The sequence below is a fragment of the Pseudomassariella vexata genome, assembly GCF_002105095.1.
Source record: "Pseudomassariella vexata strain CBS 129021 chromosome Unknown BCR38scaffold_12, whole genome shotgun sequence".
Lineage (NCBI taxonomy): Eukaryota > Fungi > Ascomycota > Sordariomycetes > Amphisphaeriales > Pseudomassariaceae > Pseudomassariella > Pseudomassariella vexata.
Window position 1 is genome coordinate 146,209 of NW_024467967.1, and position 25,686 is coordinate 171,894.

At 49.7% G+C, this 25,686-nt stretch overlaps 7 protein-coding genes across 7 annotated transcripts; 2 read left to right on the forward strand and 5 right to left on the reverse strand.

The window, feature by feature from the left end:
* Positions 1–1,723: 1,723 nt before the first annotated feature.
* On the reverse strand, positions 1,724–2,408 carry BCR38DRAFT_397934 (Intradiol ring-cleavage dioxygenase; the record flags this gene model as incomplete). The annotated part of the gene is made up of 2 exons (XM_040857677.1): positions 2,120–2,408; positions 1,724–2,061 (listed from the first exon to the last, which is right to left on the reverse strand). The coding sequence occupies exons 1-2, from the start codon at positions 2,364–2,366 to the stop codon at positions 1,724–1,726; spliced, it is 585 nt and encodes a 194-aa protein (XP_040712381.1). The 5' UTR covers positions 2,367–2,408.
* Positions 2,409–3,438: 1,030 nt separating this feature from the next.
* On the reverse strand, positions 3,439–4,708 carry BCR38DRAFT_51194 (short-chain dehydrogenase). Its single transcript, XM_040865040.1, has 3 exons — positions 4,462–4,708; positions 4,066–4,396; positions 3,439–4,014 (listed from the first exon to the last, which is right to left on the reverse strand). The coding sequence occupies exons 1-3, from the start codon at positions 4,601–4,603 to the stop codon at positions 3,558–3,560; spliced, it is 930 nt and encodes a 309-aa protein (XP_040712382.1). The 5' UTR covers positions 4,604–4,708; the 3' UTR covers positions 3,439–3,557.
* A 903-nt stretch (positions 4,709–5,611) lies between these two features.
* BCR38DRAFT_51205 (endoglucanase A precursor) lies at positions 5,612–6,775 on the forward strand. Its single transcript, XM_040865042.1, has 2 exons — positions 5,612–6,218; positions 6,303–6,775. The coding sequence occupies exons 1-2, from the start codon at positions 5,875–5,877 to the stop codon at positions 6,700–6,702; spliced, it is 744 nt and encodes a 247-aa protein (XP_040712383.1). The 5' UTR covers positions 5,612–5,874; the 3' UTR covers positions 6,703–6,775.
* A 73-nt stretch (positions 6,776–6,848) lies between these two features.
* Positions 6,849–9,310, reverse strand: BCR38DRAFT_350282 (uncharacterized protein; the record flags this gene model as incomplete). The annotated part of the gene is made up of 2 exons (XM_040856553.1): positions 6,849–9,013; positions 9,118–9,310. The coding sequence occupies 2 exons, from the start codon at positions 9,308–9,310 to the stop codon at positions 6,849–6,851; spliced, it is 2,358 nt and encodes a 785-aa protein (XP_040712384.1).
* Positions 9,311–13,147: 3,837 nt separating this feature from the next.
* Positions 13,148–13,984, forward strand: BCR38DRAFT_443449 (uncharacterized protein). Its single transcript, XM_040860872.1, has 2 exons — positions 13,148–13,545; positions 13,623–13,984. The coding sequence occupies exons 1-2, from the start codon at positions 13,258–13,260 to the stop codon at positions 13,803–13,805; spliced, it is 471 nt and encodes a 156-aa protein (XP_040712385.1). The 5' UTR covers positions 13,148–13,257; the 3' UTR covers positions 13,806–13,984.
* A 1,310-nt stretch (positions 13,985–15,294) lies between these two features.
* Positions 15,295–16,467, reverse strand: BCR38DRAFT_488137 (uncharacterized protein; the record flags this gene model as incomplete). The annotated part of the gene is made up of 2 exons (XM_040864235.1): positions 15,295–15,529; positions 15,593–16,467. The coding sequence occupies 2 exons, from the start codon at positions 16,465–16,467 to the stop codon at positions 15,295–15,297; spliced, it is 1,110 nt and encodes a 369-aa protein (XP_040712386.1).
* Positions 16,468–23,329: 6,862 nt separating this feature from the next.
* Positions 23,330–25,333, reverse strand: BCR38DRAFT_459960 (putative eukaryotic translation initiation factor EIF-2B subunit 3; the record flags this gene model as incomplete). The annotated part of the gene is made up of 4 exons (XM_040862354.1): positions 23,330–23,430; positions 23,492–24,652; positions 24,717–24,848; positions 25,153–25,333. 4 exons carry the CDS (start codon positions 25,331–25,333, stop codon positions 23,330–23,332), a joined length of 1,575 nt encoding a protein of 524 aa, XP_040712387.1.
* Between the last annotated feature and the right edge of the window lie 353 nt (positions 25,334–25,686).

The following is a 25,686-nucleotide window of genomic DNA, read 5'->3' on the forward strand; positions in this document are numbered from 1 at the left end:
ATCTGATTGTGCCTGTTGAGGTTCCTTTTCTTCCCTAGCCTGCTGAGGCTCCAGTTGTTAGTACCTGTTGAGGTACTTGTCGTTCCGATCAGGCAAAGAGCTCTTGATCTTATTATTTCTTTCCACCTTCCGGATAGTAAGGTCTTGTTGAGGATCTTGTTGTCCGTTGCCATCATCATCACACCTTGAACCTGCGGGTGGTTTCACTGCCCGTCGTCAATATACCTAGCGAATAACTCCCGGCGGTAGCAAAAGCCAAATACTTACACACACTGGTTTCACAGTAGGCCCTCTATTGTAGTGGGGCCAGGCCGGACGTTAGGAAAGTAGGTGACGGGGGCTAGGGAGGACTCCCCTATCTCCCTTACTTCTTAAGGGATACGGTAGTAATAGACGACTTTTAATAACTCGTTATTTTTTTTCATAATCTTATTCTAATAAACTTAACTTTTATTTTCGATTCTAGCTAGCTAGCCCTTTAACTATACGGTTTATTCCTACGTGCACTTAGATACTACTTTCGAAATCCTACCATCCCCCACCACCCCACCGGTAACACCACCCCACTGGTAACCAAATTAGCAGCACCTACACTATAATTACTTCAACTTCAATTATACGGATCTCAATAGAAATTGAAGCTATTTACAAGCAGATTGCACGAATAAATAGCGAATTGAATAGAGTTTTCAATTTGGCATTTTTAGTAAGGTTATACGATACTCCACATCGGTACTACGGAGTTCCGGCAGCCGTAAAATTCTGATTCTACTACTTTTGAGGCCACGATGCCCCTTTGACTATTATTCTATAAGTACTACGCTTCAGTACACCAAAATGCCGCGCCGTAGCTGGACAGAGGACCAGATAGCTGAGGCTATTCTAGATGTTACCGATAATGGCCTGTCGCAGTACAAATCCGCCCAGAAGCATGGAGTGCCGCAGCAAACCCTTTCCGACAGAAGTCAGTAAATTGGATAGAATGACGGATGCGGCGCCAGTTGATAAAGTCAACTTTATCCGGTGTTATAGTACTGCACGCAAGGCTATAACCGATAAGGTCAGTAAATCTGGCTGGAGAACTACTGGAAATTGGCCAATTTCAAGGGCCAAGGCACTACGGCATCCAGAAATCCAGGTAGATGTTGGTAAAAGGGGCACTCCACCGCCGCCAGAAGCCCCTGGACTTGACAGTGATTCTACACCCTGTACGAGCCGTCAAATCCGCAACTTTGCGAACAAGTCAAGCCCACATAGCCGCTATAGGCTACGGAAGGTTGCCAAGGGGGTTGAAACCTTAGAGGCAGAGTTGGTAGCCGAACGCACTAAGGCTACGGCATTACAGGAGGAACTAGACCGCTTGAAAAGGGGTAAAAAGCGCAAGTCACTGCCAAATCCGAATCGCCGTTTTATAACAGTATCAGAAGAACTAGCTGCAGGGGAGCCTATACCCCCTAATAACCGTCAAGAACCAGCCAATAATGGGAAAGTTGTGGAAGTTGAGGATGAAGGGGTTGATTCATCAGAATCAGAGGCTACGGCCGATGATTTGCCGGCCGCTGTAGTCACACGAAGTGGTCGTACAGTCAAGAGGTGGCGATATTCTTAAACTCCATAACAATAGCTACATAATGGTATAACTACGGTATAAATAGCTTCAATATGTACGGAATTATGTGTAAGTAAAAATGTAGTGTTTTTGCAGTATTGTGCTCAATTAACGTTACCGGTGGGGTGGTGGGGGATGGTACGCGCCTATGGCATTGCATTGCCAGATGTCGATGAGATAGCCGGTGATGGGATCGCAGGTGGAGATTTCGACGAATTGGAGGTTGAGGTATAGGGGTACCCCGGCGGTGCCCTCAGTCACGTCCTCGCGGGTCAACACGCCGGCTACATAGTATGGACCGATCGTGACCTCGGACGCGAGGGAGCAAGTCGCGTTGCCACTAAAGATGGTGTCGAGGGGCGTGTCGCTGGTGTAGCCTAGAGCGCTTTCGTCGTGCGAGACGGCCATCCATCTGGCGAGGGCGTCGACGTCGCGCTTGTTTTTCATGGATTCTGATGTGATTGTTAGCATACATTTGTGCGAGGAGAAACACAAAATAGTATGGCTTACTGTCAGTAAGAGCTCGCTTCTGACGAAGATCCTGCGCCTTGGCAGCTCGATGGGCAACTGCACGCTCCTTCAGGGCCAGAGAAGACGGGGTGTTCGCGCACTGGGCCAAGGACTGGCGACCCTTGATTTGAGCAGCCTTGTGCTCAGCGATCTCCCGCTTGATTTTCTCTTCGCCAGGGTGTGCGAGAGCGGCTCCGAACAGGGAGTAAGCCGCCAAGAGGGCAGTGAAGTGGTGGAAGATGAACATGCTGCCCTGGGGGCTTGGATATCTGTAGAGATTGCAGAAAGAACAGACGAACTTGGTGGCTTCGTGATGGGAGTAGCACCAGAACATCTCGGACAACTGGCTCTTATACTTTCAGTATCCTCATGGAGGACCGAACGTGGAGCTTAGAGTCCAGACTGCACCTCGCGAGTTGGTCAGGTGGTCCATAGACATCACCGCCAAGATCGGCCATACGCAACACGAATGCCAAACTGTAGCGGCATCGCGAGCGGTTAGGAAGATGAACAGCAACCATCGTATCTTGGAATTTCTCCGTAGTTTATATCATAGTTGTTCCCACGAGCTACTGCTGTAGCGTGACATTAGTCAGGGTCGCAACAGGGTAGATGAGAAGGGGTAAGCCAAGTATCGTCCAATGGCAGCAAACGGATCACTAACGCATGACAATGGTGCCCCTAATGGCGCTAAAGACTTCGAGGAAGGTAAGATGTTTAATCATCAACCAGGGAAGTGTTTGACGCGACAAGGGACCAGAGACGTCAGGATGTAGGCGAGCGTACGCGGCTCCTATTTTCGATGAAGACGTAGATCGACGCCAAATTCGGTCAAAACTGAATAATGCCATTTGAGAAGCTCACAGTCGTTTGCCCGATCACCAGTACAGGCCTAGGCAGACCGAAGTCACGATAAAAACATCCTTTTGGGGCTTTATGTTTCATGTGGATCAACTGAGAACAAGTATCTGGCATACAAATTCTCCAGCATAGGGAATCTGGAGGATAGAGGCGGACAGGACGCCAATCATACTCCGGGTCGATCGTCTCGGCAGTTGGGACGATGGTTGTTTGGTGGGCTACTGTACCTACAGGGTGCATGCATGTTTCTGAATCGGTCAAGCAACGGACTAATTGACAAATCGTCAAAGGTACATGTGGAAAGAAGGCGGGAATGCGGCAATGGCTGTGGCACTCCATTGAAGATCCCTCGGAAGCGGGCAACCATGATCGAGATGTAAATGCAAGCGTGATTCAAGCGACGTAGTCATCAGCATTGTGGAGAAGCTTCAGGGTAAGGGTGGAGAAACACGACCGTTCGCCTTCCGTCCAAGAACATGACATCCCGATCCAGGGAGAACATCCGTCCGAACGCCATCCAGAGTTCGACCTATTTTCCACGATCCAGTACCTCAATGAAAATGATACCTCACTGCCCTTATGCCAGTTTCCCAATAACATAGGGATGACCTGCACTGAGGCCTCCGTCGACCGCCCAAGCCTGGCCATTGACATAACTTGCCTCATCACTCGCGAGGAACAATGCGACACGTGCAATCTCGTCGGCGACACCATATCGCTTCAGGGGATTCAGCTGCCCAATTTTCTTCTCCGTTCCCCGTGCTCGCGCTGCTTCGAAAGTCGGTGCCGTCATGCCCGTCTCGATGATGCCGGGACATATTGCGTTGACGCGAACGTTGGTTCCAGCAAGCTGGTATGCGCAAGTCTGCGCGAGCGACACGACGCCTGCCTTGGCTGCGGAATAGGGTGTTGATCCGGCGTTCGACCTGATCCCGGCAACTGAAGCGGTGCCGATGATGCTCCCAGACGAGACCTTTTTGTCGCTTGATGTCTTCATCATGGCCGGGGCTGCATGTTTCGCCGCGAGGAAGACACTGTGATCATTCAGCTTATGCATCTTCAACTTTCACATATAACCAACTGACCTTGCGACATTTGTTTCCATTACTTTCATGAAATCATCCTTCGACACATCCTTGAAATGTGCATGCGGGCCAACAATGCCAGCATTCGCAAAGAACACATCGAGTCTTCCGTATTTGCTTATCGCGTCTTCCACGACCTCTTGCACCGCCTTCTCCTCTGCGGCATCGAAACGGCGAACGTGGATATGGACATTGGGATATATAGAGTTGATCTCGCGCTTGTGTTTACCCAGGTTACTCTCGTCGTAGTCGCAGATGTAGATGGCTTTGGCGCCATTCGCGGCGAATTGGTGCGCGCTCGCTCGACCAATTCCGAGTATCGAATTGGCGCCTGATGCAAATGAGATCAACATACGCTCAGTATCCAGACAATCCGGGTTTAGCTGATTCTCGTACCAGTGATAATTACCACTTTGCTATCCAATCGCAATTCGTTTGCAGAACCCGCGACCGTTTTCACAACCGGCATGCCCTCGAAAGTGGCACCCGATTGCAGCTGCTTCCCTAGCGCTTCAACTCTTTCCTTGGGAGTCGACATCTTGGAACACAAGACCAAAGGTCATTGGTGAGGGCTTTATTGTTGTTGACAGAGCAATTCATCCTCTGTAATGCCAGGAAGCTGACCTTGGAATGGAGATCATATGTTTCCCCGCGCTTCCCCAGGTTGTCTCCAAGTGGAATCTGCAAGCTACTGTGGGGAACACTACCAACAGCCGAGGTGTGACGGCATTTATGGACCGAGCGTATCTGTCGCAATTGTTAGTGTATTCACCTCTCACAACTTTACGCTCAGTTGACTGCAATGAAGCCTGGTCATAACAATCGGCTGCTTCCAATGCTACGAAGTTTCCATAGTCCATTATCATGCCAACACAGGTCAATTGCCTGCTCAAAATATTTAGCATCGTCTTCATTTGGACCCGACGAGCTCTGAAGTGCGGAGCAGTATCGAACCGACGAGCACTGCTGCGAACTCGATGAGACAAGATGCAAAATCACAACTCGAGTGATGGAGTGGTAAACACCGAGCTGCCATGAGACTACCACAGCTCCTTGTGATGACTGAGGCCGATTCTGTTCAGATCTTCCTGGCTTGAAACTGCTTGCCAAACAAGTCCAACTCATTCTAGAAGCTCACAACAAGTTCTTCCTTACAGCCCTCCTCTCAACCACTTGGCACACCCGGCCTTTCAAATGAGCCAGTCACATTAACAGCCAGTTTCATCGTTCAACCATCATGTGCTCGAATCAACCCATATCATCAAATTTTCCACCCTAATTAACTCGTCTCCCTATGTGAACCCCCGATGTAACCCGTCCCTCTTTCGCAACAGAAATCCCAAAACTCTCTCTCCGGACCCTACCAAGCCTCCAAAATGCAATCCCTGTTTCCTTTAAATGTCGTCGCATAAGCTGTAAGGTGATTCCGCCAATCGTGGTACTTGAACGTTCCCCGCAATCTAGGCCGTACTCGGTAGACGGACAAGGAGGCTCCAGCAAACCGAGGCGTTTCGATGGAGGGAAAATTATCTTTGACTTTGAGATGTTTCACTCTACGTGCAGATACGACTTTGCTTGCCGTGAGTCGTGAAATGAGTTGAGCGGCGATGCAACCATGAGGTGGACGGTCGTCCAACAATGACACCTCGAAGTCATGGATCTCGAAAGGGACGTTTAAAAGGATCAGTGCCGCTGCCGGATATATCACAATAGAGATAACGAACATCATTCCTTCATCGCTAACTCCTCATCAAAAACTCCCCACTGGTACCCTTGTTCCTCATCTCCAACCTAGCGACCCAGCCCACCATGAAGTTCTCCCTCCTCGCAACGGCCGCCTCCCTCGCCGGCCTGGGCTTAGCAACCCCAACACCTACCATCGAGAAGCGCGCGAGCACCTACTGCGGCCAATGGGACTCGGCCACAACAGGTGCCTACATCGTCTACAACAACCTATGGGGCGAGGCGGCCGCGACGTCTGGCAGTCAATGCACAACGTTGACGGGCCTGTCGGGAAGCAGCCTGGTCTGGAGCACGTCATGGACATGGGCCGGCGGACCGTACAACGTCAAGTCGTACGCTAATGTCGTAACGTCTATTGCGTCCAAGCAGCTATCGGCTATATCCAAACTACCCTCGACTTGGAAGTGGAGGTGAGTAAACAACCTACCAACAGGCCAGCCTGTCTGCCTGCTGGTCCTCCCTTCAGTTTGACACATGGCTAACTTGACGCTCAGCTACACAGGTACTTCTATAATCGCCAACGTAGCCTACGACCTCTTCACTTCATCTAGCGCTAGCGGCAATGCCGAATACGAGATCATGATCTGGCTTGCGGCCCTGGGCGGTGCAGGCCCCATCTCGTCCAGCGGCAGCGCCATCGCGACCGTCACCATCGAAGGCGTGAGCTGGAGCCTTTACAAGGGCGTTAACGGTCAGATGACGGTGTTTTCCTTCGTTGCGTCGAGCCAGCAGACTAGCTTCAGCGGCGACATCAACAGCTTCGTCAAGTACCTCACTGGCAACCAGGGTATGCCCACAAGCCAGTACCTACTGAGTGCCGGAGCGGGAACCGAGCCGTTCACTGGGTCGAATGCAGTGTTGAAGACTAGCGCGTACTCTTTTTCACTCAGTTAGATGACGAGCGCTTCCATATACCAGCCAGTGTTTCCGGTTGGCTTGCGAGTGGGGATCAGATTTTGGATCTTCTTGTACATATTAAGACAACATTCAGACAACCTGTGGATATTATCAATGTCCGGTTGCAGGTGTCGATGGTGACTTCAACGCCAGTAGTCCGAAGATAGATAGCGCGTCGTGCTATCCGTCCGCACCAGCTCGAGCTTCCCCGTCCAATGATCAGCCGTTCCCCTCGTCCTAAGACGATACGCCTTGATCGCGGCACCGACGTCTTTCAGTTGACCCAGCGAAGTTGCTATGCTCTTCGCATCGGGCGGTTGTTTCGGATAGATCATGGAGTCCCATGCCGCGTAGAAGATGTAGGAGCCGCAAGGGACTCCGGCGGCGACGTGATTTGGTGACGCAGGTCCTACGTTGGTGTGCAATCCCGGGTTTCGCAGGTTATTCATGTACTCGTTCACAGCAGCATGAGGACCAGGGATGCCATTCCCGATCCACACTGGAAGTGAGAAGACGTTGCGGTTCCATGAGTCCCTTGAGTCGACGCGATGGGTGATATAATCACCGTCGACGTCCGCATGGCAAAACGTGGGAAGGTTAGGACTGGGAGGTGACACGATCTCATTGTCTCTCGATCGAGGATATGGCGAAGCAGCAACGGGTGCACGGCTCCGTGAAGTTATTCCCCACGAGTAATTATCGAGGAGACCGGATGAGCTGTCTCCAAAATTGTCGCTGGCCAGATCCAGGAGCTGATCTACATTGTTGTTAGCACACCCCGACATGCTCGGCGACTCGGCGGAGTGATCGGGTTCCAACTCGAGGCGAATGTGACGAAGGCCAGTTAGAACTGTTGGACCGCCACGGCGGAACATGCTACGCGTTTCGTCAATAGCCTGTTGTTGCGCCGACGCCAGGTCCAAGAATCGGATAATCTCATCAATTAGGGGGCCAACTGAACGGGCTGGGATGCCTGTCAGTGTGATGGAGGAAATCCGAGGATTCATGTTCGGGATAAATGTCAATGGATACGCCATCGCCATCCGTTCACGAAACAAAGTTTCAGCAAGCAACGCTGCCGTTCTGGCAGTGAACGTGTCTGCTTTGAGACACGGCACATTAGTAATAAGGGAATGGTGGATTCGGAGTGAGCGCAGATTCGATGACATGACAGGGCGGAAGAGGTGCGAGGAACCGAGCAAGCCGAAAACCTGTATTGATCTCGGGAGGACGCCACGCGCGCATACGCATGCAGGTAGGAAGCGTGGCGAGTCGCACTCGAAATGTTCCAATCGACCGGACGAGGCACGGAGCAGCCTCTCAACGCCCGTTGATGTGAAGCTGTTTCCATTCAGGTAGATGTGCGTAATACCACTCTGGCTCGCTCGTACATTTTGATGAAGTTCTCCTGATGTAGTGACGGATTGGGCGATCGCGTCGCGCAGGAGCAACCGCTTGATTTCGTCCGCGTGGTCCTGTTTTCGGCTTTCGAGACCATCTAACCGTGCAACTTGCCATTCTTGAAGGGCTTGTCGATCTGCCCGCCTTGAGTATGACGGAGCATCCGACATGAAGCTATCGGGATGGCCGAAGGTGGCACTGAACTGGGATTCCTCGACGAAAACAAAGGGGCCATGGTTTGTGGTACCGACATCTCGTGGACGGACCAATTTCCCTTCGGTTTGGAAATGTGAGTCGGAATGATAGGATATCGAAGAGAAACATGTCGAAAGTAGGGTGTCGATACTTGCATCTGTCAACTTATTGTGGGAGATATCAAGAGTCCACAGGCGTCGCTGAAAGGTGCGGAACAATAATGATGCCGTCGCATCATCCATTTCGCGACCTTGTACCTTCAATACTCTGAGCTCGGGAAGACATCCTGGGTTCAGTGATGATTTAACAGCAGTTTTGACCGATCCAGGAGTGAAACACACATCAAGGTAGACCAAGTCCCTGAGATAGTCGGACATAAAGAGCTTCGGCGACAACTCGGTGGGACAATGGGCCAAATCGAGAAGCTGTAATGACGACTGAGACAGCCTTGGTAAATTAGCACCCGAGTTTTGTATCAGACTTCCAGGGTCAAGCTCCGGGTGGCCGTCTACGAGTAGGCATAGCAGGCCCGGAAAGATGCGCGGGAGATCCTTGAAGCTCTCCGAGATAGCCCTTTCGCTGGCTTCGGTAGAGTAAAGTCCGGATGCCAACTGAGCAAATTTCCGGAAGTCCAGTGACCGGACTAATCCTCGTGTGCTAGGTCGCACCGACTTTATGTGTTTGCTGATGAAGTAGCGATACCAAGCAAGATCTAAACCAGATGTGAGCTTGCAGTACATCCCGGGTGGGGGCAAGTGCCTGAACAGGGGCCGAGGGGTTTGCGACAACCAGTAATTGCCGATAAAGAATTCTTACCATCATTTGGATGAAGCCCTAACTCTCTGACTGTTACCAACGGGTCTAGCCATAGACGGGGCGCAAATTGGCGATAGAAATGTGTGTTCACCAGGCAGCATCGTCGCCACTGGCTCGCAGGTATGGTCGGAGCTACGAGCCCGAGCCAGTCCGGTGCATTGGTCGCCTCTTCATATGAGGGTAGAACCTCCATATTTCAAGTGATCGCACCACATCCGAAAGAAGGTAATATGAAATAGATAATGCGTGAGGGTGATGGTTAATGTGAGGGGTTTATGGTTTCAATATTCAAGGCTGATTTGGTTGACTGATTGACGTTATGCCCATTGCACTGCCACTTCGAAATGCCCCAAATACCTGCGTCTGCCGGGTTAACCACGGGCCTCAGCAACCAAATCAACCAATAAATCATGTGGCCACCCCTGGTGTGCTGACTTGATGGTTCTTTATTCAAAAAATACATTTTGGCATTTGCCTTGTACAATTCCAAAACAGCTGTCACAATCGCCAGGGCTAGAGTGCAAAGCTAACGAATCTCAAGAAATCAACCCCCTGAGCCCCTGGGCCTCTTGCAAAATGTCGAAAGCTCCATTCATCTGACGTGCACGTATGCACAAGATCGTATGACAATACTACCCCAAAGACAGAAAATTGCATTTAATGGGTTGATTTGTTTGTTGGGTCGTTGATTGCATCATCAGATCTCGTGCCTTGTTGATAGTCGATGTCGTCAGGCTAATGAACAGCACAAAATAAAGCCGTAGCAATGTTCATACTAGCCCCATATCAGCTACATTTTAGTACTTATAGTGCATTTGGTAGCATTTGCTGAGCTATCATGGATCTGACTTCGAATTAGCGCTTATACAGTTATGAAAATGTGTCATCACTACCGTGGCCGAAGTAGCGTTGGGACGTCGCAAACAACGTCATATTTTGCGTCAAGTTCAAAAGGCCATAGACGGTGCTGAGGAGCCTGAGGTGGCTCGGGGAAAACATGTTGAGCGACCCAGAGAACACCCAGAGGTTGAGGTCGACAACTTGATGAAAGTCTGTCGGATTTCATTACGGAAAGGTGGAAAGGCGTTCGAGATAGATCTCAAAGTCAGTTTGGGTGAAGACTCTCATATTCTCAAATCCAGGTTCCCCGACTTTACGGACCGGTTCGCAGCGCAAATTCAGCTGATCGAGAAATACGAATTCCTCTACGATACCGCGATCTCGGTGCTAATGATTCAATTTCACAACGATGCTAAGAAACTCAACAATGAGACGCAATTCAAAATATGGCAAAGTCTCCAGTGATTCAAAGAGAAGCGAACAGCGACTGATTGTACCAAGATGCTCTTCGATTCACTTCAACATCCGCCGGACCCAATGGACATAATCAAGGCCCAAGGGTGTTTGTTTCAATACTGGAAACCTGCGCTATACACATATGCTACATGGACAACATGGACAGTGACAGGTCTTGCAGCCGACTTAACTAGTCCTTCTAGAAATTCATTCTAGTTGGCGTTCGGGATGGGTTCTTGGTCGAGTTATGCAATAACTCGGATGACCTCAACCGAGTGTTAGACTGCTGGGCAGAATACAGATCGAAAATTGAAATGGTTGAGCTGCTCGAGATAATGCAGATGCGAATAAAGGAACCTAAAGCGAGTATAATCTAGGGCTATGATACGGAGATACAGAAAGCTGCAAAAGCTTTTCATTCGTTCGAGTATTATTAGGACTGTTATGAAATTTACCATATTGGTTTTTCTTGAGCGTAGATTGAATGATGTGATCCAAGACCATTTTAAGTTCTGGGCCTTGCTGAAATCTATAATACCGTGCAATAACTCTAGTTCGATAGTATTTCTGTTACATATATAATTCACCTCCTCGGCCACTGGAGGAAGAGATGGCTCACCGGAGCAGAGCATCACGATCGCCAGCGACGCGCTATCGCTGAGGAACCGGAGGGCCCTTCGATGCAGATACCGAAAGGGGGCAGGTATTTCGGCCTGAACCGACTGGAGGCGTCTACGCTGTGCCAGATCAGGACGGAAAAAATAGGACTAGCAGCCTTCTTATTCAAGACAGGGGCTTTTGGCGTGTACTCGCCGCTATGCCGCTGTGGCGACGCCCCTGAGACGGCAGAGCACGTAATCCTCTTTTGCGGGCTGTTGGAAGGACCGAGGGAACGATTACGGGCCGCCATCGCACCACGGCCACTATACTCTCGCAGAGACCTCGCAACGGCAACAGGAGAACCAGTAGTTAGTGGGACTACTGTAAGGTGGCTGCTAGGGACGGGTCGGACAGCTTCAAGGCCCAGATAGCATCGATCTTCTCAGGGGGGACTTTGTTGGTAGGTTGAGAACCAACGTAGTATGGTAGTGGACGTAACGCAGTCGCCAATAGGGCGAACCGACGACGCAGCGTATGTATTTAGTCCAGCCATTAGGGCACGGTTTGACATACGGGAGTACTAGTAGAGGTACCGGGGGCTTCGAGCCTACGGCGTATTTAATAATAATAATATATAATTCTATTAATTGACTGTATCAAGTATACTGTTTTTCCAACCAGATATACTCCTCCACTATAACCATTTATATATGCAATATAGGTTGGTCATCCGCACCAAGATGCTAGGCAATGTGCCGGCACTGTAAGATTAGAGTAAACGATTGGATCGGTGAATCATAGGCTTACTCTCTGTTTAAAGGGTCGCTACCCTGTCTCTTATGTTCCAGATTTAGGTACACTTAACTAGTTGACAGCACGCTACACCTGAGAGCGAGTTTGTAAGCAGGTTTCAGTTCCTATTCTCAAATCAGGACATCCACGGTTTCGTATGTGTACGTCGCAGCCTCACCATGCTGCTCCCCTAAGGCGACATATATCGTGCGTATGGTAGCTCGATACCTTTTACCTCCGGAATGGATATATAAGCCAACTTTGGAGCAACAAGCTGACTATAAACGATGGCTTCAGCTATATATCAATGATGAACATCCAATAGCCTCCTAATCGTTCAAGATTAATGTGGCTTACTATTTTAAGGGTGTTTACACGAGGATGTTTCACAAAACCAACGACTAGTCATGAGATGCTGCTAACGCAACAGGGAAAAAGCCCACAAAATCCTCATCGCAGCATTGCAAAGAGATATATGACTCAATAGCACTGAGGCCAATATTATGAGACCAGTTGCCTACTCCCATTACCATGAAAGTCCCACCGACATCTGTGGCCTGTCTTGAATGGAAATCTTTGTAGGCCATTGACCGAACGAACCTACCGAAAGGACTTGGTCATCGACCGCCAGCACTACTGAATTTCTTTCAAATCAAGAAGCTGTAACGGACTCGGATACTGGCCGAGAAGGCACTTGACAACTCGGGAAACCATTCACCGAATTACCTACATGAATTGTGTTGTGTCGTGTCGCAGGTCGTACAGCATCTATTAGTCCAACTCCTTCAATGACCACGTGCAGCATATCGGCCGAAAAACTTCCACCGGTGGTTTGACTCATATGCCGCGTTATCCACTTGAGTCTTTGTTGGCCCGATGTGGCCGAGTGTATGGTCGGAATGTATATTGAAGATAGTGACGAAGATTCTACACCGCCGACGGCTGGTGATTGTCAATATCCACCAATACCACGTGCATCCGATCGACGCAGTTGATCTGACCACTTACTGACCATGCGCGACACTGGAACTCTACGGACTTGACAGGTGTAGGTGAGAATTAAAGCATACCTCAAGTGTGACACACGTCACAAAGCAGGTATGTGGCGCATTTATTCGCCTACCGGCATGACAAGCCTTGGTTGAAGAAATGAGTTCCGACCGGGCGGTTCCAGACGGTCGGAACGCTTTACCATATCTGATAGAGTACGGCCGCATAATATTATTTCAGCATAAAAAGATTTCGAGCAGATAAACCGTGACTATTGCCAACTAAAATCCGGATGTTTATGTCATTAAGAACAGGCACGGCAATAGCTTCAACAGATTTGACAAACTTCATTGCAGCTTGTTTGTCTCTCGAGTTGACTAAGTCCGCTCCGCCCATATTGAACCCCTTTTAAGTGAATGTTCCAAACCATCGGGTCTAGCTCATGCACCCAATTTATTTGAAATGCAAATGGCCATCCATCCCACAGCCCAGCAGGGGCACCACTGCCCCACCGTGGGCAGGCTGAGGGCAGCTGCATACACACTGACAAGCACTGCCAACCGCCGGGTGAGGCCAATCCCCGTTCCTCTTCCTGGCCAACATTTCCATGTTGCAGTTCAGCCCCAAACCTGTCAAGCCTGTCAGTCACCCCGCAATCCACGAAGATCCCGAGACGTTGACGTTAGTTTTATCCAGGATAAATATGCCGAGAGCCGTGAACTTTCGTCGGGCCGTGGCGTTTTACCAAGTCTAATTTGGCAATAATGTTAGTTTAGAGGGATTCCATAGGGATGCCGTAAGCTGAAACTTCGCCAACAGCCAAATACCTTTTTTTCTTTCCAGTCCTAGTTTGGTGTGTGTGGATCGGCTGCGCTGCACAGGTTATCAGGTGTCGATGGAAGCTACATACAACGCTTGGGGCGGTAAGCCCGGGAATTTATTTCCATTCTTGTTTGCAACTGCATCATGCAAGCTCGTCCTGCAAGTCATGGACAGATAGCCCTCGGTGAACCCTGCTGTCAGACCAGCACGCAAGCATTGATGCGCTGGCGCACACCACCACTTTGACGCCTTTTCTGTCTCCTATTGCCAAGCTTGCCTGCTGATCTCGGCCCCTGATACTTTGCGGCTCTTCTTGTACTTTTGCAGCGTTAGCCGCGGCCGTTGACCACCAGCAAATCTGGCGTCTTACTTCCTGGATTGGATTGGACTGGGGGGGACTTGCGGTGTGTACCCTATCCTTGTGAAGATCACAAATAGCAGTAGCACGTGATTTGATCTCTAAGCGGCAACGTGTGATGCATCATCCGCTAATCGGGAACTGAACACGCGCATTTTCTGATGTGAATGGTGTACTTCAGGTTCTCTCCACCATTCCCCTCTCCCCCCCAAACTCCAAGTCAAGACACCCATCAGGGTATTTAGTCATTGAATTGGCGGACAGATAGGTGGAATGTACGTGAAAGATTCCAATGTTTTGTAGCAATTGTGCCATCGGGAGCGGTTCTGTATGTCGAAAGCCTGGGGCTACACCATTACTCTTTCCAGACTAGCGGATGGCAACCTGACTTGACCTAGCCTAGCCCATATTCTAGTGGGAGAGCACCGCATATCTGAGACAGGGGGGGCACTCTTTCAGTACCTTGGTTCGTGGGGGTGGCATGGTCTCGATGCAGCCCCAATTCCGTCGCGTCAAAGGCTTCTGTGGATGTGTGTGGATGTGCCATTCAAAATGATGCGCATGTCGCGTGTAGAAGAACAGCAGACGGATTCCTAGCGACAGAGATATGGAATCATTCGCAAAAGGTGCAAGTAGACGAGGAAGATGGAAAGCAAACAAGTCTTGAGGTAGATATCTAAGATTTTACCAGGTTGCTCCATGGCTGCAACTGATAATGATATGGTACAAGCTGCACATGTACCTACGCCTTCCGAGTCCCCCCAAACAAGTGAGAGGGGCTTGGAGCAAACTCGGCGGCAACCAGGTCCTGCCTCCGAGGCTAACGAGAAGTTGGTGATACAGTGAAAACACTTTGTTGAATCCGTCGATTGTCTTTTGCTCCCCAGGACCCCAAAAGATCACAGTTGTCAGCAATCATGCAAACGGGACGCCAGTGCATTTGTTGCCATCCTTCCCCACCCAAGTAATGTCAAGAACCCCCAACCTCCTGAATGTGTGAAGCGCAATGATCCTAAAAAAACAAAACATAAAGTCAAGATATGTGAAAAAGATATCATCTTTCCCTAACCAAAAAGTCGAACGAACTCCGCCTGTAACATGTTTGCCTGAGCCACCGATCCCAATGTTCTAGTTGTACCAGTAAATCCAGCTTCTGGCCTAGAAGTCAAGCCAAGCAAAATGAGAAACGAGCCGTCATGGTATTTGACACCTGCTTTATGCGTTTGTGCCGCTTTGGAAGACAACAGAAGAAGAAAACATGAAGATGCATATAAAGCGGAGGTATTGGGAGAAGGAAGCAGTTGGCGTTAACACTCATTCTACTCCTTGAGCTCCGCCGCGGCGGCCCCCTTCTTGAACTGGCTGCGATGTTTCGTCTTCCTCATCTCCTCGTCATAGAGCTCCTGTGCTTTCGGGTGAAAGTCAGTGCGCGAGATGGACCGGCCCTTCATCGTGTGCAGCTTGAGGTGTTGGCGCCAGTTGTCGCGCCGGTTGAATTTCTTGCTGCAGAAGATGCACACTTCCGATACCGAGTCTATGTCAGGGTTATGGCAGCTGTGGAGATGTTAGTACCTTCTTAGATCTTGGTTGCATGTGTAGGTTGAGGTAGAAACTTACATAGCGGTGGTTATGTGTCTCTTGAGGTGCTCTGAGCGCTTGAACGCCCGCCTTGCCGTGCAGTTCGGCAGAGTGCACTTAAATGTACCGGCCGGGATTTTCTGCACTCCAGAGGCCAGCTTGTTGTGGTAGCTTTCACGTTTAAAACTGTGAGGACGGTTGGTGAGTCGGGATTGTGCGCGGTTGAGTGCTCCCGTTCTCTGCTGTGCGTGTTCTATTGAGAGCCGCCGCCTACCGTTGCTAGCCAGGTAGGATTGGGGAACGTAATTCCTGTCCCGCATGGCCATGTTCTGTACTGGTGAGGGTTTCATGACCTGGGGGTCATATCTCTCAAAGAACATCATATGGGTGTCATCTTGGCAGTGCCAGACAGAGTTGTCGAATGTGGTGTCTGTTGTGTATGAAGGTGTGGGCAGGTGGAACGGCGGGTTGGTCATCGGGTTTGAGTATGGGTAAGAGTCCATCCCGTTCGTCTCCAGGCCTTGAGGCGTCAAAGTGGATGACAGGACGCTGTCATAGTTGTATTCCATGATGGGCAGTGTATTCCTCTTGTCAGGTATTCCTGTGAGACTGTCGCGCGCTTCTGGTTTGATATAGGCTGAAGCAAGTCCGTCAGATCTTTGGAATGCGGGGTGTATTTCATAGCCCGTGGATGACTGGCAGGTGACGTGGTCAAAGGGAAGGACTTGCTGTGGTGTTGAGCAGCGCGATGCAGAAGTCGGTGTGAAGGGTCCGTTGGTGGTATATGAAGAGGCGGTGGACGCAGTGGTGGAGAAGCTGCTTCCAATGGACGAGGAAGAACACGAGACGGGCTGGCTTCCGAAGTCGAAGTCTTCATCGAAGCCCACGTGCTTATCTTTGGGAGGATGGTCCATGGTGAAACTTGAGATTTCGAACTCGTCTGCAAGGGCTGTTTATACGGTCAGGCCGAATGATGCTAGTAGCTTTAAATGAGTGAAGGACCTTGATGAGGAGCGATGAGGAATGAGAGGTATGCTCCAATAGATATACAAAATTTCGATGGTTTCGAAATTACAGTAAACTGAAATGGCCCCTTTCCCTACCATGTACTAGGTTGCGCCAGGGTACTAAGTTGGGATTGTCTTTCTCGATATAGGTATTACGTCTGGGGGGCACTGCAAGGACTCTCTGACAGCTTCGTGGAATGTAACTCAAAAGCAAACGTGGTAGCGTGCACCCAACTGTGGAAACCGGCGGGCGCGCTATGTCCAAGGTGAGCCGAGACCCCGAGGTACTTTAGGAGTATTTGCTTGTTGATTGTTGCTCATAAAACCTACCAGGCTGGGGTCGGTAGCTTCAAGAGAACGGTGTAACTAACCATTCACACTTTCACTCAGTTGAAGTTGGGGTCCGCCTGGGTCTTCACCTTGTCATTGCTCCGCATTTATAAATGATGTTCAACTATATCTCAAATGGCCGCACTGATATAGCTAGTTGATCAGGGCCAACTGGAGATGGACAGCTTAGCCCAAAGACCTCGTTCTGAAGAGCCTTGCAATCCCAATAACGGACACTAATAGGCCACATGTTGAGTTCCTCGCATTGCGGGGTGGCCCTTTTTTATTATTAGAAAATCAGAGAACAGGATAGCAGCAGCAGTAGCAGATGAAAATGTCTGAGATGGCCGCGCTAATCTGAAGATGGACACCTTAACCCAAAGACCTGGTTCTGCAGGGCCTCGTAACACCCAACGATGCACAACTAATAGGCTACACGCAGTGCTCCTCGCATTAGTGGGGTAGCCCTTTTTATTATTAGAAAATCAGAGGCAGGAGAGAACAGGATAGCAGCAGCAGCAGATGAGAAAACGTTTCATCGTCGGATCGAGTAATAGGCCAATGAAAGTAGTCTTGTGGTTCTTCTAGATTGGGGTTGGAAAAACAGCAATCCATGCATTAATACGGTACTTACCGGTGCATACCCACCTGTCGCGATCGGCAACACAGGCATACGAGGAGGTATCGCCAATCCATCGCCACTAGGAGGAAATTTAGCAGAGGTCTTATGAAATGTGGAATGGAAATGCCATACTAGATCATAGATTGCCCCGCAGTCCGTTCCTGGTGCAACGGCCCAGTCCTTCAGACACGGGGCATCACCTTTTGGTAGGGATCCAGGAAAGCCGGGACCATCGAGTAATCGACTCCAGACATTGATGGAGGGCAGGTGGTCAAACATGGCCAACCCTTGTTGTGTGCACGGCCAACGCAACACCGTTGACGACAGACTAGTGAGAGAAACGAGTCGTGATCAGTGACGAGATCTCCAGGCCAGAACCATCATGGCTTGAGCATGAGGACTTCTGGATCTGCAGATGTTTGCTATCTTGCAGCACCGTCGCAGCCTGCTTAAGCCTCGTGATGATCTAAGAAAAGAAACAAACCCGAGGGCCATGGTGAATCCACTGTGCGCAGGTTAGTAAATTGGCCAATCATAGGTGTAAAGCCCGGGGGCACTTGTTCGAGGACACATGGAAACGGGGGGACAGCAGGATGGAGATGACTTTGGACGATAGAAAACGGTGCGCTAGGGCATTGGGACACTATTGCTATAGACGGTATTTCAATTGCATATTACCGTGCATCTCGCCACCTGTTGTCGTTTCCTAGTTGAGACTTGCATTGGTCTCGCAGTGCCCAGGTAGCTCCGCTTTGTCCACTGCTGGGGTAGACCCGCTGAAAACAATCCACTATAAATAAAGTATAGTTTGGTTGGGCCTGTAGTTCATATTAGCGCGATGGGACTGACCTTAGGCCAATGGGCTAGCATCGGAACTAGCATCTCAAATCATATGGGGTCGTGGCTTTAAGTCGACGAAGTTACCCCACCTGGGCAATCTTGTACAGCCAGTCTCCGATGATTCCCAGTCTCTTTGGACCCCCATAACCTAGCCGCTAACTGGAACTTCTAGAATTGAATCATCACGGGTATTGCGAATTTCGTAGTGTTAACTGTCAGACCTTATAACTACCAAAAATACCTCATTCTACAACGAGTGGGTCCCTCGTCTTTTGACGGTCAATTTGGTCCAACATTAACGTTGGCATCAATGCAGAGCACTGTGTAGTGTTCTTGCTCCTGAGGAGCTTCTACACCGATAGATTGTGTATGAATTAGTATCAGATCATGAACAACGCCATTCTGATAAGGATTGTCGAAACATATTGTTAACCACCACTGTACCACCCTCGGATCCAAACAAGCACCAGGGCAAGGATGGCATTGTAATTGTAGGCCTTCTCGTCATTGGGCAAAGCAAATGTCCCAGTGTATCAGTACTTTTTAAATGCGCCACACACGTAGCCTGTTCTGGGGAGAACATCGCAAGGAATCGAAATCACTAAAGACATGCGATTCAATCAATGCTGAATACTGACAGATGGGCAATCGAAATGATTTCATACTGGATGGTACAGCGTCTCCGAATTCGGGAGCCGGCTACCTTGCATCTTGCCTTTAAAGCGCCCAGTTTCTCCAGACTCAACGGCAGTAATCAAAAAACCCATCAATTCCCCTTTCCCCAAGCTGGTGCTCTTGACCTTCAGGAGTTGTCAGTCAAGCAGCCACAGATCGCATTTGTCCCCTTTCGATCATGACTTTCTACCGAAACCAACACTGTCGATTCCCGATCTGCACTGTTTCTCCCTTGCCACAGGCTTATATAAAATTACCATGGTAGTCGCTAGACTTGGGCAGCACCCCTGTTCTCTGTCGGTTCCCGCTGTCGCATTTCGACGACTTAGATTTAGCCGTTGCGGTCGCAATCCCGTCTGGGTTTGCTACCTCTGAAACTGACCTGCCCCAATCTCAGGACTCTATGTTTGGTTTTTCCTCGTCTATCATCGCCCTGTCGAGTAACTCATCTTCCGGCTAGCACAAGCATAGCCCCGCTGCTGTTAATAACACCGAACTAGAGCAAACATTTTCTGTCTTCGGCTGCTCCACCACGTGGTTCGGTGAGAGACGACGCGCAGGTTGAATGTATTCGTTATTCGTCGGCGAATTATGACAACTTCCATCTGCGATATAGAGCTTTTGGCAGGATAGCTGTCGAGAGCACGAGAATTTTCGTTTCTCGGATGATTCGACGTTGGCAGGGTCTCACGTGGTTTGGGATTATAAAGATCGTTCGCCACTTGAGAGTCCCACGAATGAGAGGTCGTGGCTTTTCGGCTGCTGGATCTTGTACTACGCTGAATCTCATCTGCCCGTCAGATTCACTCAAGCCACGGTGCTTCTTGCCGTTCTTGCTGCGGTTCGGATGACATGGATATGTCTGTGTTTTGGTATTAGTCAGTAATATACAAATCAATCTCTATATTTGATTTGCTTCAATAACTTAGGACTATTTCCAAAACTACCCTGGAGCCGGAAAACATTTATCCAGGTCACTGAGATTGTAGAGTTTTCGAGTTCCCATGGTATTTTCAATCCATCAACCCGCCAGTCCGTTAACAAATCTACTATTACAAGGATACCTACAGCAAATAATATCTGCCAGGAACGCGGCATTAGTATCAGATGACGAGTTTATATCCATTATTCCGTCCAGCATGACAAGTCTTAGAGTCCATTACGGAACATATAAAAGCCAAATGCCATTTTACTATGTGAAGTCAAGTCGACTTAGCTCATTAATTCTCCTTTCTTGTTCTGATCTTTGAATTTACATAAACAAATCCTCCCTAACACTAATTACTCGGCTGCATACATATCTTCATATACACGCTGTACCACCCAGATCATGTGCAATATCCACGTCTTCCTATACGGATGTCCTGAGCATCACGTTCACTACGAAAAGCTCGGGTGCTGCGATGACCCCGGACCATTGTGGCAAATCAAAGGAGAATGAGCTCGACTAACACCAAGTGCGAGGAAAACATTGAATACAAGTCACGGTTAATGAAACCTTGCATTGCCCATTCTCTGGCAACTAGCTTAATCAAATCTATATGCCATATGACGAGGGTACGGCATATCTGTGGCGGATTGAGTTTATGCCATGATTGGTTGTTTCAATGGTTTATAGAGTTGGCATGTCATAACTCCACTAAAAGTTTGGATATACACAGCTACTAGAGTATCATTACGACCTTCACCAGTAGTGTTCGATTCGATATTGTCAGCTCATAATGTAATTCATATTTCTCATCCACTGAGAAAGACGCCAGAGGATGACATGGATCCGCCACAACTGTCAGCAGTTACGCAAATTTACAAAGGGCCGACATAATGCGGGGATGATATCGGGTCGCTACCGACAGCGTCATCCTTCACATTCCATTTGAGCGGCTACTTGCCAAAGAACACCTCCCCGAGTTGGATCCTGATGAGGGTACGGCTGCCTCTTCGAACAAGAACAAGAGATGAACTCGCAATGAGTCCCGCAACATCTGAATGACCTCAAAAATGATACTAGATATGGCTTACAGCTGCGACATAGTGGCGCGGGGAGTCTAAAACCCTGCCAATCAGTGACTTACATGATCATGGCGGTACAGTCGGGCGGAGAACGATCGCATCGGAATCGTGCACTTTCGGAGTTATTGCTCCAAAGGATACCGTCACGATCCAGCGGAGATAAAGGTCAACACTACTCACGGCAGTGGCGGATAGCGTCAGATCAATCATTATTGGGAGAATTTGCGAGCAGTTTTCCTATGCCGAGCTCACCTCTGGGTAGTTGCAGACCAAGACGAAGGAATCCAGCCAACTCATATTATTCCGACGAACAACGAACCACGCCCACGGAAAACGCTGGGCGAACCCCAACCATTGAAATCGCATGCCAATTTCAGAAATCATCTAGAACACGCGATATGCGCTCGAGAGTCACCAGTGACATAATCGTGCAGCGAAATAAAGCCAATATGCACTGATTCAGGTTCTAGCCTCAAAAATACGATAAATCTGGTTTGACACAGCATGAGGCCCCCCCTCTCAGCATTGAACTTGTTGGCTGTAAGACCCTACCTGATAAGTGTTTGTAGGACCTGTTAAATCCGATGCCCAATCAGCACTGCCCATACCACTGAACCCCGTAATCCCCAATCCTACCTCAAACAAGCGACAACATGGTGGATAGCACATGGCAAACGGCCCCCCTCTTACCCCTCACCGCATCTAGAGATGTCAAACGAGCAACAAGCATACTCCCCAGAGAGAAGCAGGTTGGCACTGCCCACCGAGATGAGGAAGTATCTTAACTAGCCTTCGTAGTCGAGGAATGCGAAAAGTGGGCCAATGCCCTTCACCCACTATGCCAACCCATAACCATTCACTGAACTTACAAATGGGCCGGTATAGTCATGAAACGCAAAGAAGGCCTGCAGATTTCCCTCACTTGGATGCCACTATACGAGCTTCAACCCAGCCGACAATCCGTCATGTTTGTCCGGTAGGTTATTGCAAAGCAGTCCTGTTGCAAATGCTTGTCCGTAGCCTGCCCTAAAGTCTTGCTGGCAAATAATGACCTTACCAATCCAAGGTTAGTGATAATCATGATCATGATGAATCTCAAGAACAGGGCCCAGGTCCAGGATCAGGGACAAGGGCAGGAAGTCGGAAACTCAAGGCTCCGAGATTCGACCAAGATGCTCACATTGCCAATCCAGCCCTATTCCTTGACAAGGGCAACACCCATATGAATGATCTGAGCAGAACCCCTGTCTGAACCCTGACCCATGACCCATGGAACAACTTTACTACCCCATCAGTGATCATCTACCTATATTTACGAGGACTCCGTACTCCGGCGGCCAACGCCGCTTGGTTCGATAACCAAACTGGGTTAAGCAAGGTACTTTTGGTCAACATCAACCAAATACTTTGATTTCTTTGATCTTCGCCCGCAATGGCTGAAACCCTCTGTTCGTCACGATATTGAAGAGGGGTAGTGCGAAGCCAAGAGAAAAACGCTATATATTGGTAGCTTTATGACCGCTTTCGGTGTAGTTGGCGTTCGGAGCTTGGCATGCACAATGATTTGACGATGCCCAGGTTCTGTTTGTCCCCCATGACATATGACCATGATCCCCTGTGAAGGCGGTTCTTACTATTGTGGGAGGGGCCAGCGATCATCCCACAAGGATGCCAAACTCGTTCGACATGTGCCGCAATGGGGGAACCTAGCTTCGCATCATTTTATCTACTTATGTAAGCAACTACTAGGTACTGCGTACATACACAAGCCTTTCTCAACTGACGGCATCTCCAGTGTATGTCTTGTGAAAGATCTCCTGTCGTAGCAGAACCAATCCCAACGCCTTGTCGTATGTTGGTTTCGGATTCTAGTTAACAAGATTGTTATGGGAATTTCCCAGGTCCGACATCACGCACTCAATTTGTCAATACGACGTAGCAATACCCAAAGCTGTGGGAACAACCAGAGGTGTTGCTGGGCATAGAACCTGTATGATTGGTCAAATTTCGCAGCGTTGGGCTGGGGCATCATCCTTGTGGCAGTTACTTGATTCGGTGGCTTGCAGAGTGATAGCTGCAGGTATTGCATGGAAACCTGCAGGCGCAAACCTTGGCAGGCTGCCAAATGGCGAACACGGCGTATTCATCACCGCATAGACATTGCTGATGAAGGCCCGTATGTTACATGGATTATTGTCGTGTTTAACTGATTTCTCGAGACTGGATGCGCAGGGCACTAGGTCATGCCCAGACTTTCCCTGCTGATTTAGAATCTTCTCAATGTATTCACCGCTACATTTCGAACTCCTCATCTGCAAGTGCAAGGTCGTCGATTTCTTGTTGGGTGGCTTCCAGGCCCTCGCTGCTCATGAGTCTGTTATCCTTGTCCTCGGCTAGAAAAGTTGTGGTCAGCGATCGGCATACCGAAAAAAAGGAGCAGTACGGAAGACTCACTTTTTGGCTCAACGAGCAAGTTCTCCTGTACCTCACAATTAGTGAGGGTGCTGCCTTCCCCAACCACACTGTTTTTCCCCAAGATGCATCGAGTGAGCTTGCAGCTCTTTCCGATCACCACACCCTCCATGAGCAAGCACTGAAATAGCTTTGCGCCTTCCTTAATTTGGCAGCTGGCCCCCACCACACTTTCCTTGATCGACGTCTTTTCGTCAACCGTCACGTTCTCGGCCAACAGGCTGTCTTGCCGTGTGATCGTTGTCCGCGGCTTCACCCCTTCTGGATACGCGACTTTTTTGACATGCGCGAAAGGCGATGCATCGGCGCCTGCTTCTTCCACCGAAGGCAGTTTTGCCAGCTGCAGCGATACCGTCAGTTGCAACTGGGCATCGTCGACGCGTCGAATGATCGAGCCGCCCGATGGATGTATGTAGGCCAACATAGGGGGTATAGTTGGCGTCCGCAAGTTGCCAATAGCATGCCTTGCGGGTCGGGGTTGTCGTGTAGTCGGTGAAGAAGCCGCATCATTGTCGTCCCCGTGAGTTGAGCCCTCTTCCGATGCCTCCACGTTATAATGCAGTATGGACTTCATCCCTAGCTTCTCTGCAAGCCCGGTTTGCCAGGAGGCCTTGGCCCACCACCCAATGACATCCTCGCTGATGCTGTCGAAGCGGGGGTTCTCTGCAACGAAATCCATAATCCACTGAGGGAAGATATAGATGTGAGCATCTCGATGCGTCGTCAGCAATCTCACCTTAGCATGTTTGCCAAACAATGCATGCCGTATCGGCAGGCCATTTTTCATTTCTTTGATATCGCTCAGTGTGTCGGTGGGCATAGCGATGACCAGCTTCGATAGATGATGCAGGAGAGAGTCCTTTGATGTAGGGACGGCCGGTTGGGCCAGGGGCGCCGTCGCGATGAAATCGGTCATTTCACTCTTGACGGGCGTAGTAACAGTCTTGGTGTCATACCAGACCCCTAAGCCTCCGCTACCACGTCGCGAGCCATCATTAAGGGCTGAACGGTCCGCGGCCCTGACCATCCATGTCTGTAGTAGCTTGTCGCCGCCCAGTTCACAGACTAGATCGCAGGGCAGAACGAGAAAGTCGGTCGTGACCTTGGCACGCACCTCGGGCAAGCGCAGTATCTCTGCTGTACCTGCGAAGTCGTTAGTATCTCGAGGTGCAAGTCTACTCTCATCGATGAGCTAGCTCAGCTTTACCTGTATTTTCATCAAGATTCTCCGGGGCCAAGAGCTCCGGCCAGGGGTGCGGTAGATTGGTAAGGAATGGATTGGTTTTCAGAGCCGTATCAATGGCGGCCGCAGCGGTTGGAGGGCAAATGAGAGTGATGTCTGATACGTCGTCAGTTCAGCACCCGACTAAATCTGTAAATTGAACCTGCAGGGAACCGTGGAAGCTAAAGAAGAATGTTCGAAATCAGGGGGCCGAACGGCTGAAACTGGATCGGCACCGAAGGATCCGTGCGAAGGCCGGGTGAAGCAAGTTCACTGCCGGAAAATAGGAACATTTGAGGAGCAGTGCGGTGCGGAGGTGCCGGTTGCTCTTAGCTAAGCGGGTACTGAGACTCCTCCATGAACCTCAAGGACTTTTTGATCGCAATGAGGCTAACAATAGTAACAAGAAAATCGGCCTTACTCGTGATGCCCATTCGATAGCAAAAGTCGATGGGGTACCAGACCATCGGGCGGTTAGCGATGGGTAGCAGAGCCTTGGGGTTCTCATCTAGGTTGGCCAAAAAGGTTGTGAAGGACATGCCCGGCCCACACAGAATGAGGGCCTGCAGGCCAGGCGCCGGCATATTTACCGCGTGCGGCATCTTGATTCGGTTCAGGTCGTCGATCTTTCGGAATGAGTATATGCAGGCCGAATATCTAACATGTTTTTCCTGTTTTGTGCTGCCAAGTTGGTGTCAACGGACGTTGTGGTCCTGCAAAGAGAGTCGGAGTCACTCACCAAATATTTGAGCAAGGGCCAGCAATGATGGAGACAGAAGATAATATCACGTGATTCAATACGCTATCTTTGCTTCAGTGCTCAGTGCTGCTTGCGGGCCCGAATTAAACACTGGACCCAGCTTTCGACAGGGCTGCAACTTGCCCCGCCAACCAGATCGTCAGGTCCGTGCTCTCGGTGCCCAAGCTCCATTGATTCGGACAGGCAGTTTCTGCA